The 16,031-nt window shown below is 36.7% G+C and overlaps 4 protein-coding genes across 5 annotated transcripts; 1 reads left to right on the top strand and 3 right to left on the bottom strand.

Moving 5' to 3' along the window:
- Positions 1-2,596: 2,596 nt before the first annotated feature.
- On the top strand, positions 2,597-6,046 carry LOC129287539 (BTB/POZ domain-containing protein At3g08570). Of its 2 annotated transcripts, XM_054923739.1 has the most exons (5): positions 2,597-2,757; positions 3,533-3,599; positions 3,838-5,010; positions 5,368-5,836; positions 5,933-6,046. In XM_054923739.1, exons 1-5 carry the CDS (start codon positions 2,696-2,698, stop codon positions 5,950-5,952), a joined length of 1,791 nt encoding a protein of 596 aa, XP_054779714.1. In that variant the 5' UTR covers positions 2,597-2,695; the 3' UTR covers positions 5,953-6,046. The 2 variants fall into 2 exon arrangements, with proteins under 2 accessions (XP_054779714.1, XP_054779712.1); XM_054923737.1 differs by having other exon boundaries at positions 2,598-2,757; positions 5,368-6,046.
- Positions 6,047-6,188: 142 nt separating this feature from the next.
- Positions 6,189-8,907, bottom strand: LOC129287541 (V-type proton ATPase subunit E2). The gene is made up of 6 exons (XM_054923741.1): positions 8,280-8,907; positions 8,092-8,192; positions 7,789-7,945; positions 7,520-7,716; positions 7,335-7,434; positions 6,189-6,590 (listed from the first exon to the last, which is right to left on the bottom strand). Exons 1-6 carry the CDS (start codon positions 8,379-8,381, stop codon positions 6,567-6,569), a joined length of 681 nt encoding a protein of 226 aa, XP_054779716.1. The 5' UTR covers positions 8,382-8,907; the 3' UTR covers positions 6,189-6,566.
- Positions 8,908-9,239: 332 nt separating this feature from the next.
- LOC129287542 (acid phosphatase 1-like) lies at positions 9,240-11,046 on the bottom strand. Its single transcript, XM_054923742.1, has 3 exons — positions 10,909-11,046; positions 9,860-10,438; positions 9,240-9,619 (listed from the first exon to the last, which is right to left on the bottom strand). Exons 2-3 carry the CDS (start codon positions 10,312-10,314, stop codon positions 9,442-9,444), a joined length of 633 nt encoding a protein of 210 aa, XP_054779717.1. The 5' UTR covers positions 10,315-10,438; positions 10,909-11,046; the 3' UTR covers positions 9,240-9,441.
- On the bottom strand, positions 10,827-14,897 carry LOC129287540 (uncharacterized). The gene is made up of 4 exons (XM_054923740.1): positions 14,706-14,897; positions 14,379-14,459; positions 12,722-12,769; positions 10,827-12,111 (listed from the first exon to the last, which is right to left on the bottom strand). The coding sequence occupies exons 2-4, from the start codon at positions 14,400-14,402 to the stop codon at positions 10,954-10,956; spliced, it is 1,230 nt and encodes a 409-aa protein (XP_054779715.1). The 5' UTR covers positions 14,403-14,459; positions 14,706-14,897; the 3' UTR covers positions 10,827-10,953.
- Positions 14,898-16,031: the final 1,134 nt, after the last annotated feature.

Consider the following 16,031-nt stretch of genomic DNA (forward strand, 5'->3'; position numbering starts at 1 on the left):
AAAACACAATTGCTTGAAGCGTTAGGGTTTAGAATTTGTCTTATAGGTTGCTAGTTTCTACCTTTTGAGTTAATTTTGACCAATTATAATGACAACTATTCTTAAAATGTTCTAATATTATCTTAAATTATTAGTCTCTTTTTAATTAGTATTGAATTCATTCTCATAATATCCAAACAACTAATTAAACTGTGAATTTATACTTTAAGTCACCATAAATTTTTAGAACTATCCCTAACCCAATTATTTATGTCTATTTCTCTAGATCTAAGTTCTATCTTCATCTCTCAATCTATCAAGATTACCCATAGATTTGATTAAATGATGGCCAATCATTAAATCAACATGAAGAGTAAGAGAAATAAATATAATTGAAAAAAGTCAAAATATTCATAAATATACCATTTTAAAATCCCTAATAACAAAAAATGATTATAGAGAAAATTAAGGAGTAAAAAAGAAATAATTATAATTCATAAAACTCCTCAACGATATCACTTTTAGCCTTTAAAATGCTTATATGAATTTCAAATATTTTAAAAAGAATTCTTGAAGCATTCAGATAAGTAATTGGATCACTCCACTCTTGATGGAGGGGATATTTATAGTAAAAGTGAAGGCTTCATCTCTTATTCTTAATCAATATAGGACTTTAATATATATATATATATAATATTTTATCTTTTGCTGTGCCGTTTTTCCTTGTTTTGAAAATCGCGTGTTGCACCCTGAATATTTACTCTCTAAGCATATATTTACATGCTTGTGACAATTGCTTCCTACGTTCCCTCTATATATATATATATATTCTTTTCTTTTTTTTCCTTCTATTAAATTTATTTTTTTTCTGCAAAATATAAAAATAAAAAGATATCCGTAAATTTTGTACTCTCTTCGTTTAAAAATATAAGATATTTTTAATTGAATCTTACCTTAAATAAAATAGTTACCTACTTTTAAATTAACCCTATCTTTTTATATTTACCTCTATTAAATACTCTATGATAAATATAAAATTATTATTAATAGAGGCACTTTTAAAAAAAATAATAATTATATCTTGAAAGACTAAAAATGCTTATATTTTTGAACATCCAACTCTTAAAAATTTTTTTTACATTTTTGAACGGAGAGAATATTAAAATTCTTTTTTATTTTATAATTAAGTGATGAGAGAAAAATATATTAATATTAACTAAATAAAAATAAAATCTTAATAAATATAATTAAATATAAATTAAAATTTATATCTATTTAATTATAAAATACACACTTTTCAGCATTTGGAGTGTTATAAATTGATAGTTATAGGGATACGAGGGCGGGGTTGCGGATGCAGAGTAGGTAGAAGGGCAAAGACCGTGTGACATTCGGAAAATGATTTTTGGTAGGAGAAGGGTTTTCAGAGAGGTGAAAAAGACGCTGCTCTAGTAAATGAACTGCGTTATGGGTGCATCGGGTAAAGAGCTCGTTAACGGCGTGGGTGGAGTGGAGAAAAGCATCCAGTCTTAGACTTAAAGCGATCTAACGGGGGAATCGTGCATGTGATCAATGGATTCATTATTGGAGCTGCAAAAAGGGCAATCAGGTACAGCAGGAATGAGTGTGCCTATGCCTGATGAGTTGTCATTCAATTCAACCAAACTTGATTTTCCTGAAAAATGCGTCCATTCAACCCAGCCCTTTGAAGACGAATATTAAGTACTAGCAACATATCGTGAGTGAGTAGGCAGAGTGCGAGTGAAGTGAGATATAGAAACGACGGGAAAGCGTTTTTATTTAAATGAGGAAAAGAAGGGAAGAAAAGAAAAGGAGGGAGGAAAAGAAGTGTCCCAAATAATTGCATCTTTATAGAGTTCCGTGTTCAATGAGTCGCATTCTCATCTGACTGCCTTGCCACTTCATCTCTTTTCCTTCCTTCCTTTGCCCCTCCAGTTCTTCATTTCTACTCCCTCTGCCATTGCTACCACCTTCTCAATTACTGACTCTTATTCAATATTTTTAGGATCGGATCGGACATTAAATTAAAAAAGTCAACGATTTATGATTCGCATGATTTAATCAATTGAATCAATAATTCAACCAATAACGTAATAATTAAATTAAAAAAAATTATATATATATATAATAATTTAAATATAAGAAATACATATGAAATTGCTACTTAACTTAAAAAAATCAAATATTTTAAGTTTATCATGACTTAATAAGCCACATGATACAATATAATATCAAATGATTAAAAAAATTAGTCATTTTTTTAAAATTAGTCAATTTTTTTAAAAAAATTTGACAAAAAAAAAAAAATTTTTTTTTAAACAATCCGATTTTTGAAAATCAGATCTGGTTCTCTGCTTGATTTCGGTTCCCGATCCGACCGCAGGTTCAAAACGGCTCAATCTAGCTCAACTCTTAAAATGGTTTTTTTCTATAAACTAGACCGAAAATCAGACCGGTCGACGGTCCAACCGATCTAATCTTTCGGTCCGATCTGATTTTCAAAACAGTGCTCTTATCTTAATGTTATCCCCGCAACCACATAACGCACACATAATCTCATGAATATTTGACTGGGAGGAGGGCATTTCAGGACATTTGTTCCGCAGATTCGGGAATCAACAATTTCCCCTGTTCCTCTGCAGCGCTGCATAGCAGGGGAGAGGAGCCTCTTCTTCAAACTCAAACTCGTAAAGACATGGTTTCTGAGAGCTCCCTTTCTTCCTCTAAACGCTCCCCCTCCAATTCCTTCACTACTAGGTACTGCTTCTACTTTCTTTCTACATCCTTTTTACGTCTCTCCATCATTATCCTTTGCATTTCTTCCTTCACCAATTATGTGTGCTTATTTTCTCCGTGGTCTCGTTCATTTTTAACTTCTTTTCTGTCTCGCCATTTGCTTTGTATATTCTTCACTTGGTTTTGGTTGCCTTATAGTGGATTTTACCTTGGGAATACCTATTGGATTATTTTTACTTAAGCACAAAAAACTGTATCTTTGCAAGTTGAAACAGTGTTTTTTTTACTGTCCATAAAATCAAGGTCTCAAGACTGCTGCTATTTCACCGTCAGCCATCTAGAAGCCTAATCCTTCTGGCATATTGGCTGTTTGAAAATTCAAAGCAGGGACCTTCGTGAATGGTTTACTCGTTATTCAAACAAACCAAAAAACACAAGTTAATACCACTGTCTTCTTTTTTTAATACATAATACTCCTGTCATTTTTATCTCTTGAGATAAAACATCTGTAACGCTGCTACTGCACATTGCCCTTTTTTTTTCTTTGATTGTTGCTTTCTTTTTCATTATTACTACATAAGCAAGAAAGACTGCTATAATTGTTTGGGGAGGGGGGACACGAAAAGAAAAAAAAAAAGATATTGTTAGACTCCACTCTTCATTTTCTTCATTGCGTTGAAGTAACAGAAGAAATCAATAGATGCTGTGGATTTGTTTATCTACTTTCCAATTATTGATTGGTTTATATGGCAATTTTCATGTGTGATTATTATTACTACTATTACTATTTACGCAGAATTTTTGCTGATGTTGCTGGTGACATTACTGTTGTTGTTGATAGGGAGTCATTTCTACTGCATAAGGTAAAATCTTCTTTACAAGATGCGATGAAAAAATAAACCTTGTTTTGCTTATTCCTTTAAATTGCAGATATTCAATCCTAAATTGTTTTTGCAATGGCTTCAGATTTGAAAAGTTCTAACATCTTCATCGAAAACTCTTTGGGATGCAATAAACTTTTGATCATAAAATCCATAATATGCAAAGAAAGAAAGGGACATCCTTCGACTAACTTGTTTATTTTTGTGCTAATCTATGAAGTTCCCCTTAGTTTCTCTAAGTGGGAAGATCAGAAAGATGGTTGCTGATGCCAGGGGAACTGACATTTCCCATTTGGAGCTCCACAACTTCCCAGGAGGACACCAAACGTTTGAACTTGCCATGAAATTCTGTTATGGCATGAATTTCGAGATTACAACTGACAATGTTGCTGGCCTTCGCTGTGCTGCTGAATACTTGGAAATGACAGAAGATTTCCGGGACCAGAACCTTATAGCAAGAACAGAAACTTACCTAAATGAGGTTGTCTTTCAAAATCTTCAAAAGTCAGTGGAAGTGCTATCCACCTGCAAGATGTTACCCACAATAGCTGAGAATGTGGAAATTACAAGTAGATGTGTGGAAGCCATTGCGATGAATGCTTGCAAGGAGCAGCTTGTTTTGGGTTTGTCTCAACTAGATTGTGATAATAATGAATCCAAAGAACTGAAGGATGGTTCTTGTATAGATTGGTGGGCGGAAGATTTGTCGATATTGAATATTGATTTCTTTGAGAGAGTTGTTTGTGCAATGGGGAGAATGGGGGTCCAATCAAACAGTATCACTGCTTGTTTAATGCATTATGCTCAGACATCCTTAAAGGGTATTGGAAAATGTCAGATTTCGAACCCAGCAAGGATTAAACTGAGTCCTAGTATAGCAGAAAACGATCAGAGGACAATGGTGGAAACTCTTGTAAGTCTAATGCCAACAGACAATAAAACTTGTCCAAATGTCCCATTGACCTTTCTGTTTGGGATGCTGAAGATGGCAATCATGCTCGGTGCTACAATTCCATGTAGACTTGAGCTTGAAAGGAGGATATCATTGAGGTTGGAAATGGTATCATTAGATGATCTACTCATACCATCTGTAGTTCAGTGTGGGGATTCACTGTTTGATGTGGATACTGTTCATAGGATACTTCTGAGTTTCTTGCAAAGGATTGAAGAGGAAGAGAGTGAAAGTTGTGGGGGTTATGAATCTGATGGGTTAAGCTCTCCTGACCATGGTTCTCTATTGAAAGTTGGGAGGCTTATTGATGCTTATTTAGCCGAAATTGCTCCTGATCCGTACTTAAGTCTTCAGAAATTCATCGCTTTGATTGAGATACTTCCAGATTATGCTCGGGTCATTGATGATGGACTTTATAGAGCTATTGATATTTATCTCAAGGTAAATTAGTGCTAAAGCTATAATTTTTTTGTCTCCTCGTTTAAAACCTACAAAACTATTTTGATTAAAGTCCCATTTGATTGTCCAAAAACAAAATGGTCTGGCTTGGAAATTTGTGGCTCTTGCCGCCTTTTTCAGAATGAAGTCATAACTTTATGTTTGATCTCTTGCTTAGGGTGCTTTTAAAATTTTCTGTAAAAATAAAGTTCTTTTAAACATATATACTTTTCTTATCTATATAATGCATAGAAACTAAAAAGTCTCTTGTGTTCATTTTATAAGTTTGCTGCATTTTTTTTCTTTTCTTAAATTACCACGAAACTCTTGAAACAAACCCTAAATTCTGCGCTCATTCAGGCACATCCAGCCCTAACGGAACAAGAATGCAAGAAGCTGTGCAAGCACATAGACTGCCAGAAGCTGTCTCAAGAAGCATCTAACCATGCAGCTCAGAACGACAGGCTTCCATTGCAGATGGTGGTGCAAGTTCTGTATTTTGAGCAGCTGAGGCTGAAGAATGCCTTGTCAGGAAGTTCAGGAGAAGGAGACGGCTTCCTATCACAGAGAATGAGCAGTGGTGTTCCGAGCGCGGCCATGTCACCGCGAGACAACTACGCATCTCTACGGAGAGAGAACAGAGAACTGAAGCTGGAGATTTCAAGGATGAGGGTGAGGCTGAGTGAGTTGGAGAAGGAACAAACATTCATGAAGCAAGGGATGATGGACAAAGCAGGAAATGGAAGAACAATTTTTACTTCTCTTTCAAAGGGAATCGGGAGAATTGGGATTTTTAGCAGTCAAAGTGGAGGAAAGAGGCAGAAATCAGGTAGAAAGTCTCGTGGTTCAGAGGGGAAAAATGGTCGGAGTAGGAGGCACTCTGTCTCTTAAGATAATTGATGCTATCGTGTTGTCCTTTTTCCAGGTTATTATAGGTGTAAATGAGCTGGTGGTTAGAGTTTCTCATCATTATTGTGCGTTTTCCTTTCACCATGTATGAACGCTGCTGAAAATACTCGAGTCCATTCCTCGCGCTCAAGATGACATTTATAGGCTTTTGTCTTGGAGATAGTAGCATAGAATAAGTTGCTAATAGTCCATCAACGCATGAGTGATGCATGGGATTTTGTTGTTGGCCTGAACTGTTCCTTTTCTTTTATTTTTAGTACTTAAAACCAATACTTTAAAGATATAAATTCAAGTATCTAATATTTTTTTTAGAATATTTGTTGCATATCTCTTATTTCTTTTTTCCCCCCCTTTTTTGAAGGATTTTTTGATGAAATGTAACAGAAGGCTTCCTGTTATTATCATGTTTTGGTTTCAGTCTACAGTTTTTTTCCCAATCGGACAAAAGGTACAGAAGAAGGAAACGGCAAAGTGTAACCCGAGAAAGGTGAAAGGCAGAAACAAAAACCAATTAAGTTCTGAACATGGTTCGGTCGATCGGTTCGGTTCAAGAATTAAAGGTGTCCAACGAGGATTGTCTTGTCCCTTCTATTCCTCCACATTCCCTTTGCATAATCTCTTCAACTTAAAGTGACCAGAAAAGGATATCTTCAACTTAAAATGCGCTTCCGGATCTGCAACCAAAGTGACCACCCTCTTCATCTTTCAAACCTTGGTTGCTTTAATTTGATACTACTAGAACTAATACTTGGTTAAGAAACTTAAATATAGGGAAAATTACTCCCAAATTTTTTGAAAGAGTTAATTCTACTTAGATCCCTCCTAAATCTCCAAATCTCTTCATTGTAAATTCGTTTCGAAATATAATTACTAAAATGTTCTTACTTTTTCTTTTTTTTTTTTAAAAAAAAATCTCCAACCATCCGGGGACAACTGAATGTTTGCTAAAAATTTATGCCAAATGAATTTTTTGGCGAGAGTAGTCATTTATGAAATGATAGTTCTAGTAATCTTGCCACCAATGATAAGGTTCCTATGGTGACAGCTCTGCCAACGATGGATGGTTGGAAGAATTTTTTTTCAAAAAAAAAAAATGCAAGGACGTTTTAGAAATTATGTTTCAGGCTTCATTTACAGCAACAAAAGCTTGTCACTTTAGATAGTGGATTTCAAGGAACCAAAGTGTAAAATTAACGCTTCCAAAGAAGTTGGGAGTAATGTTCCCTTAAATATATCTTATTTCATTTCAAAAAGTATCCTCTTCTATGTTCAACAACCCTTGACATATATGTCACGAAACATGCCTTCTTACACTGTAAAGAATATAGATTGTTTTTTGTGATTTAGTTTAACTTAGACAGAAAATATATAACTGCTTTTAAATTAAATGTAAATAAAAAAAGAGGAAAGAAAAGAACCTGAGGGAGCTTCTGACGGAAAAAGACATCAAGCCTTGCGTCAAGAGTGTTCTCCAACACTATCTTCCCATCCTCCGATGCCAATACTATTCCTCCGGAGCTTCATATTTCAAACGCAAATGTTAGTTATTGCTCTCTTCAAACTCACGATGCTGATTCATGCTTCCACTAACGAAACAACATACCAGAAAGATTCGTGGGAGTTGCCAGATTTGGGAGCTGAAGGAAGATAAACTCGTTCATCGATCCTTATCTTTGGGGGCTGCACTTTAGCTTTCTCTGAATATTCCTTTTTGGCTTCATCCACCACCGACTCCACCAGCTTCCGATCAACCTCCCTGCACCGCAATATCAATGCCGGTTCCCTCAGCCGCATCAGCCCCTGCAACAAGCAACTATAATATATATTCCTCCATTTCCCTCCAGCCACTACAAAACCTAATTATCGTAATACCTGGACAATCAACGTTTTCATCAGATTCCTGTACACTTTCTTATCGTCAGAGATACGCGCAAGCGCCATGCTAGCAGATTCTTTCATGGCATTCACCACTTGATCTTGTGCTTCGAGTACTTTTATACGCGATGCTTTCAGCTGCATCGAGTATTCGCTGCAATATATAATTACTCCCCAATTCCATTACTTCCCTTTTTTTTGGCTGCTTTTTCTTGACCAATACTTTTAACTTATCCCAAAATTTAAAATCACACAAATCACAAATGGCATGGGATCCCAAATGAAGATCGAAGAACTCACATTTTTTTGCGAATGTCAACCTGCTTGGCTTTCCTTTCATATTCTTGCCTGATCTTTCTCTTCTCAGCTTCAAGTAATTGAAGTTTCTCGATGTTGAATTCCTGCCGTATCGTGATTTGATTATGAAGTTAGAATCTCCGCCTCTGTATATACGTAAATTTTGAACACACACACACATATATATATACCTCTTCGGCAGCGACGGAGATCTCGTTAGCCTTCTCCTCAGCCTCTTGGCGAATGAATCTGATCATCTGTTGGATCTGCTTTGACACATCGGCGTCGTTCATCTTTTATTTCTTTGTTGGTTTTTCAGCATAAAGTAGTTTCCAACACAATCAATGTACGTGCTTAGTTTTTGTCACTCATGTGACTCCAGACTCTCTCTAGTGCGTGTAAGAAGGGAAGTTTATTTATGTTTTCTGATAAAAAATTTCCCCTTAATTGTGTTTTAAAATCTAAGCGTAAACTGTGATGATGATGATAAAAAAATATTAAATATGGAAAATTGAGAGGAGATGGGAGACAGAGAAGAAGGTAGCTAGTTAGGGTTTCGACCATAAGGATATTAGTCAGCAGCGATATTCAGGGATCTGGATGTTGAACCAATCTAAGCCACATTTCCAAAGGGTTCACAGAGAGAGAGGGGGGAAGGGAAAAGGGGCCATAGGGAATTAATTGTAAAGGTCAAAAACGTAAAAAGAATTTTACTTTAGTTCATAACTTATTGGTTATTATTGGATTTTCAAACTAATCATGATCAACGTAAATAATTTTAAATTTGCGCGCGCGAGCGCGCCTATCAACAAAACAGCAATGAATCAATTTTTGAGTTTATGTTTGTGGAAGAGCATAAAGACAGAATTGGACACGAGGGAGAATTGAGTTAGGTGATTTTTTTTTTTTTTGGGGGCCGGGGGTGGGGTAAGGCAATATAATACAAATTTCGACTGTTTGTGTTCCACTCCATATAAAATTAATGCAAAATTTTGATAATGAAAAATATTATGGGATACAATTAAAATTTTTGCTGCTGGATCACTGGCTGCTGAATTGGCCAATTGCAGACAGTCTCTTACTTTTACACAACCACTTAGCTTGTTCAATGGAAGATGATTAAATTCAAGATGTCCATCGAGGATGTGAAGTAGTTGAAGAAGGCGATATATATCTCTTGGTAATTAAAAGCTTAAATGGGATACATATTGTCTAGAAATAGAGATGCACGAGAGTGAGGCATGCACGTACATGATATGAAGCCCTCTAATATACATAATAAGATGGGATGTGACTCCAGTGAATTTACGATCATACATGCATGCATGGTTGAGGCTAACTAAACAAGGAAAATCAAGGGATGCAATACATGGGATTTGGGAGTTTGAAAGTACGATTCCTTGGAGAGTAACCCTGGAGATCACTCCACTGGTCTCCCACGTTGCCCCATATTTTATATCCTTCTCCTTCTATCTTCCTTCGCATCTCTGACTTGTATTTTTCCGCACTCTCCGCCTGGTACTGTTCACTCCTGCACATCATTTGTATGTAGTAATTTCATAAAGAAACACAAGCCATCAACAAATATACTCGATCGTTTTACACTTGTTTAGTGTTCTCATATATATGTTAATATAATATATCATGCAGCTGCGTTCACTTGACAGTTGGTACTGACTGACTCGATCGGTTCAAGCGCATGACGCGAAAGCATGGTCTTCTAGTCTGTACTTGGAGTTGAAATGCGGGAAACATGATGGACGAGGCTTACCTGAAGAGGAGGCGGTGGTAGCCGATGAATCCCTGGCCATGCAAGTTGAGAGAGGTGATGTGGGCCATGCGGGCTTGGTCTCTGCCGGTGACGAGGAAGACCTTGAATCCACGGCGGACGAGCTCCTGGAACACGGCGAGCATGGCAGGGATGGCGTCGCACTCGGCCTTCATGATCCACTGCTTGAACTTGGCGGAATCAAAGGCCTGACAGCCAAAGCCGTGGTGTTTGTAATAGCCGAGGTTGGATATGCAGGTGTCGTCCACGTCCATGACCCACCCATCCTTGCCGGCCACTCCCACCTCGATGCTCTTCACATATTCCAATATCTGCTCTTTTGTCATCTCCACGTCCCGCCAGTACCGCCCCCCCATCATGTACCCCTCCACGTCCCTCATTTTCGTCTCCACCGCCATTCTCCCACGTTGCTCCTCCCACCGCTGGCTTATATACATGCACAGCCACAACCCCGGCCCAGCGCAAGCTTCGCGACAATCAAGACGAAGTACCCCATTCTCCTTTCTTTTCTAACTATAAACGCAATTTTGCTTCCTCCAAATCCATGTATCATTAAATACCCTAAATCGAAATAGCCGAGGTCATTCATTTTTCCCAAAATCACTTGGTAGATATCTTAATTATTCCGTCACTATCAACTTTCTCGGTCTAAATAATTCTACGGTATGTCGCGTCTTCCGACGAAGGAGAGAGGAATCAACGTGCATAATCCACCTTTTGCTACTCATGACCCTTCAAGCTAGGATATCATGGGATTAAAATAACGTAATTTCTTGGTCAAAAGTCGAAAGTCAAATCATTTAGATGATGATCATCAGCTTTGTGAGGGATGCAGCACAACGTGCTCTCCTTTTGTTTTGGTTTGTCTTTAATTATGGCGGGAAAACACTACAGCAATCTAAATGAACTGGAGGAATTCATTTGACGATCAGCATGCAAGCATTCCAGATACCAACAAGATATACTAGTATCAATATTTTATCAAAACCAAAATACGCAAAATACGGTGCTACAGAAGTCACATTACATACCCCTACAAAACAAAGAAAGTACACACATCATGAGGAAAGCATCGGTCAGGAACGTAGGCTCGATAACGGCAGAGTATTCTTCCACGAAACTAGGCTATTGGTATGAAGACCGACATCAAAGGAACCTTCCTGGATGGCGTCAATCTTTTTGAGCCTTCCTCCTGTCTTCATATCATAACTGAAAAATAATGTATTCAAAGTGGGTAGAAGGATTAGTTTAATAATCAGTTCTTGGTTTATCCACAAAGCAAAAAATTCTGATAGAAATTCAATGTCGCCCGTAGGATAATCCAAGCATTTCATCTCATGATAGAGATTCCAGTTTCCCGAATCAGGGTCAAATACTTGCATTTGAAACCCTTCTCCGGCCACCCAGATAACGGAAGCGAGACGATTCTCCATCTTCAAGTATTGTGCATACCATCGATGAGGCCCCTGTGGAAGCGGAAACTGCTGAAATGTTTCCTTCTCAACGTCCATCACAATCACTCGCTTCTCTGTGATCCAATAAAGATCATTGCCTCCGGTGTAGATCGGGGTGCATCTAAACTCAAAATCACCGGGTTCTACAGAAATTCTTGTCCAAGCACTATCTTTCCCAAGTCTAAGAACATGCCAGTGGCAATAACAAACTTCAGACTCAGTCAGGACACGAGAAGCAAACAGTTTGAATTCCCCAGTGCGAGGAACACGTACTACAGCACATGGAGGATACATCAGATTGGGACTGAGTAACATAGGAACCTTAACACGCTGTTTGGTAACAGGGTTTGTAACATTAAGAACTCCTCTAGCATTTTCGTAAAGTACGATCAAGCCATCACAACTATTCACAAAACGTCCAGGAAAATCAGGATTTAAAGTAGTCACACCAAACTCCCCATTATCTTTAACATCCAAGAACCAGGCACCATATGGACGCTTTGTGCTTTGAAGGAAAATACCAGGTTTTGACCGGAGGAGGTGTTTCTCAGCAAAATCAGAACTGCAGATCATTGCAGCCCAATATTTGCAAGTATACCTTGCACTGCTAAGGAGGCATTCAGCAGGAAGCCAAGTGAGGATATCAAACAAGGCATCTTCAGGGAGGCACCCTAAACAGTTACCCTTTTGGCTCTTGTTCTGAGGATGCGAGAAACTGCTGCTACTGCAATTCTTTCTTCCATCATCCTTCTCTCTACCCATTTTGTGTTGTTTCATCAACTGTATTAAGTCAAACTATTAAAACAGAAATTGGAATTCGAACTAAATTTTGAAATAGCATCTCTACCATCACAATTCACAAAAATTATTGTTGCAAACATCTATCACACACATAAATATATAGAAACCCTTATTGGCTTTTGAATTACACGCTTCTGATCATATTTATAGGACAGAGAGAGAATATTAATTTTAGTTCTATTTATAAGGTACTTCATTATTTTCTATACTTGTCTTTACCTTTCAGCCCTTATTAAATGCTAAAAAAAATTCTTTTTGTCTTTATTAAGGGGTAGAGGTAGAAACTTACTAAATTTTAAAGTTAATAAGATTTAAAGTTTTCCTTAGTTCTAGTGAAATATGTTGAAAGTGACTTATAAATAAAACTAGAGAAGTAACTATTTAGTTTGAAGTTGAAATTGCCAGATGCCTTCCAGATTAGCATAAAAGCTTACCAAGATTAAAGCTATTATAGTTGGGTGCATGAACCTAAGATTTATAAGAAAGAGAAGGATAGAAAAACCTGCAACTTTTGAATTGATCATACGACAGCTCAAGCACATATATGTAAACAAGGAGTCATCATGTATGAAAAAAGACTAAGCCTCACATCTAAGGCATTAGGCACTTCTTCGTACTGCACTTCTAAAAATAATGCCTACAGGTTCACTCAAACCATTAGTCTATGAAGTTGTTTATCCTGAACACACAAATTGCTCAAAGTTAGCAAAATAAACACATGAAACTGAGAAGTGCCTTAGATCTATTAGTTATCTCAAGGCAGGAATTCCCCCCCTTATCATGGTCACTACTTTGAGTACTATACTGCAATTCCACAAACAATTTTGTTTTCGGAAAACATTATGATTAATGAACAATTAAAATGAGGACATGCCCGAAGGCTTGTGGATATTTGTTCACAAAGAATTTTGTCACAAAGAAAGAAAGATAGGAAAGGGATATAGAAAGTAACATTTGGAATGAAATCCTTTCCAATTCCTAACAAAGATGCACGGTATGCTTTTCCATAAAACACTTCACATCATTTTATTTTGGAAGCTTCGAGGGACGCATTCAGGCCATTAACTGAAATACATTTGAGCCATCCATTTACTCCCTTATCTCAGAAACGTGCTGTAGACAATTTAACTTACCTCCATTTTCCTCCACAAGCACCAGTAATGAAGCAGGTCTGTTCCACTCAAGTGGGAGACCAAAATTTTCAAAGAACCAGCCAGCTTGAGGGGTTTACATGAAAGGGGTTTTTGTTCTGGTAAACATTTTTTTAACAAACACAGAATGATGATGGAGAAGAAATGAGGAAGAAGAATGATGGGCAGGCGGAAGACTAGGGGCTGGAGCCAGGAGAGAGAATGGAAAATGAGCTCAATGGAAGAGGGCAGCAAATGGAGCTTCAAACAGAAAACAGAGAGTGGGTTTGATGAACAATGGTTTCAATTTCAAATATTTCGAGACGACACGACATGGCAAGCATAAGTTCAATAGAGGTGAAAGAGAAGAATGGGGCTACGAGGTCTGGATTTTGTAGAGGAAGGAATCTGATAGGAGGAGACCAGGAGAAATAATGTCCATGATTACGCTAAATCGGGGGTGAGATGTGTTTGATACAAGATGTGATCTGGCCCATTGATGCAACAGAAGGCTGCAAACGAACAGAGTAAAACAACACTGCTTTTTTGACATGCACAGCATGTAGCTCCCAGGCATTATGCAGATCAAATGCAGTAAAATTTCAGCACTCTACAATACGTGGAAAGCCTTGAAAGTTATAAATTTCCAACAGTATGCGCAGCTACAACTGTGTTGAATGTTTGGCCACCAAAAGAAAGTTTTGGACGCTCTAAAGAAGGCCATCAACACTGAGTTGTCAAAAGTAGATTACAGGGACTACATAGCATCCATAACTTTTCCCAACACTTAGTGTTATAACAGTAAAGGATTTTTTAGGCAGTAAAAAAGAGCATGCCCCAAACTCCAAACTTTTGGAAGAGATCTAGTAATATTTGAAAATGAAAAACAACGATACTACAAATACAGCTAAGTAAAATAAAACACTAATTTAACTAAAGGCCACGCAAATTCAACTCCAATAAAAGGATAATAGATACATTGTTCATCATGTTATCATAAAGTGGGGTCCTGTATAAACAGTTTTAAAAGAAATTATTGAAGAAACAAAGGGTATAAGCACATTTCAATAACAGTTAGGGCTATAAATTGATAGAAACCACTAAAAAAGACTGAACCTTCATATTAAAATTTCTTTTCATCCAGCTAGAAGTGAAGCTTCTTAGATCCCTAACAGATGATAGAAAAATGAGATAGTTCTGGAAGAGAAAAAATGTATTAGAAATAAAGAGGGGAAGAAATGGAAGGAAAAGTGTGGAGCACGAATGTAATCGCAGGGAGCAAGGAAGGAGAGAATAAATCGATTCGCAAAAATCTACATCGAGGAAAAGAAAAAACAGCGGTTTTGATTCTGAAAAGACCAATTCAACTCATACTGCATGAACCAACCATTCAACGTTGTTACTCCTCTAATAGAAAGTGAGTCTGAGGATGAGTAAACCCACTAATCCACGGCTCACGAAGCTCAGATGACCAGGATAAACTTGGGTGGATCCGCGATGCCCCTTGCTTCCTCGTCGCCTTTTAGCTAGCTTTGCGGTTTGCCAGCCTCGCTCCTTCGGCAGTTTTCCGTCAAAGCATAACCAGGACGCAATTGGATCTCCCCCAAAATGTTGCCCAGAAAAAGAAAAGAGAGAGAAGGAAAACGGGAGGAGAAAATATATAAGGTAGATTTCTTATTTCTTAATTAAAGAATAATCTCAAAAGTAAATTTGACTAAAGTTATTCAAATAATAATGACAACATAAACAACTTGAAATTAAATTGAAACTAAAAATGAAATATATTTTTTGTTTTTTCAATATTTGAATAAAGCACTATTGTTCATAAAAAGAATGAAAAATTACAAAAATGTCTCATGTAAAATTTATTTATAAAGAAATTCCATAAATTTATAAAAATATACTCAACTCTCATAGAATTTGATTGTAATTAATTTACAATATAAAATAATACATAAACTCTTAAACTCACACCTCTTTGATGTTGATCAACCATCAATGATTGTTGAAAAATACTTTTTATTAAATTATTCATATTTTAATATTTATAAGTCAAATGTCTCAAATTTACAAGTAAATTTTTAAAACTTACAACTCAAATTTTTTACATTGACAAGTTGACCTCTTACAGTAGGTTAATATTAATATTTATAGGTTAAAATTTACAAGTCAATTTCATAGATTTACAAATTAAATATCTTAATTTACAAGCTTAACATGTAAAATTATATAAACTTTAATTTGTAAATATTAAAGTATTAATATTATAAGAGGTTGATTTGTGAATGTAAAAATTTTTACTTGTAAATCTCAAATATTTTTGAGTCGAAAAAGGAATTCATGAGAAAACTGTATAGGTACAAGCAACAACTAATTACATTAGGTTTTTAAAGTCAAAGAAAACTTTAAGAGCATGCTCCACTAAAATCCTAACGTGTGCGCAGAAAGTATCCACGTGGTAATGTTCTGCAGCGAAGATTAGGCGGTTACGAGCTTCCCATAATTTCCAGCAAATGATGCCAATGCCTACTTGCCAGGAAACTTTAGTCTTCCTTGATTGGAAAATACAGCATAGCTAAGAGTCAATGTTGTCCTTCCTAAATTCCGCATACATATCACTTGGTAATATCTTCCCCTTGACTGAAGCTGCAAAAGTGCAGTGTTTGAAGACGTGGTTAATGTCCCCTGCAGCCTCTATACAAAGAGAACATTGGGGATCATCAGTCATTCATCGTCGTACTCTTTCCGAGTTGGTTAAAAGTCTACCTT

The sequence above is a fragment of the Prosopis cineraria genome, unplaced genomic scaffold (assembly GCF_029017545.1).
Source record: "Prosopis cineraria cultivar Desert tree isolate PC_DT_omini unplaced genomic scaffold, ASM2901754v1 PC12, whole genome shotgun sequence".
Lineage (NCBI taxonomy): Eukaryota > Viridiplantae > Streptophyta > Magnoliopsida > Fabales > Fabaceae > Prosopis > Prosopis cineraria.

What these genes read in the sequence shown, in the direction of transcription:
- LOC129287539 (XM_054923737.1), top strand. Translation starts at nt 2,696, where the DNA reads ATGGTTTCTGAGAGCTCCCTTTCTTCCTCTAAACGCTCCCCCTCCAAT. An exon ending in AGTCATTTCTACTGCATAAG is followed by an intron (nt 3,600 to 3,837) that starts GTAAAATCTTCT and finishes TAATCTATGAAG; the next exon opens with TTCCCCTTAGTTTCTCTAAG. An exon ending in CTATTGATATTTATCTCAAG is followed by an intron (nt 5,011 to 5,367) that starts GTAAATTAGTGC and finishes GCGCTCATTCAG; the next exon opens with GCACATCCAGCCCTAACGGA.
- LOC129287541 (XM_054923741.1), bottom strand. Translation starts at nt 8,381, where the DNA reads ATGAACGACGCCGATGTGTCAAAGCAGATCCAACAGATGATCAGATTC. An exon ending in AACTCCCACGAATCTTTCTG is followed by an intron (nt 7,435 to 7,519) that starts GTATGTTGTTTC and finishes TGAAATATGAAG; the next exon opens with CTCCGGAGGAATAGTATTGG. An exon ending in TCCGTCAGAAGCTCCCTCAG is followed by an intron (nt 6,591 to 7,334) that starts GTTCTTTTCTTT and finishes CTTTGGTTGCAG; the next exon opens with ATCCGGAAGCGCATTTTAAG.
- LOC129287542 (XM_054923742.1), bottom strand. Translation starts at nt 10,314, where the DNA reads ATGTATATAAGCCAGCGGTGGGAGGAGCAACGTGGGAGAATGGCGGTG. An exon ending in TACCACCGCCTCCTCTTCAG is followed by an intron (nt 9,620 to 9,859) that starts GTAAGCCTCGTC and finishes AATGATGTGCAG; the next exon opens with GAGTGAACAGTACCAGGCGG.
- LOC129287540 (XM_054923740.1), bottom strand. Translation starts at nt 14,402, where the DNA reads ATGAAAAGAAATTTTAATATGAAG. An exon ending in AAAGAAATTTTAATATGAAG is followed by an intron (nt 12,770 to 14,378) that starts GTTCAGTCTTTT and finishes GTGAACCTGTAG; the next exon opens with GCATTATTTTTAGAAGTGCA. An exon ending in AAGTGCCTAATGCCTTAGAT is followed by an intron (nt 12,112 to 12,721) that starts GTGAGGCTTAGT and finishes GACTTAATACAG; the next exon opens with TTGATGAAACAACACAAAAT.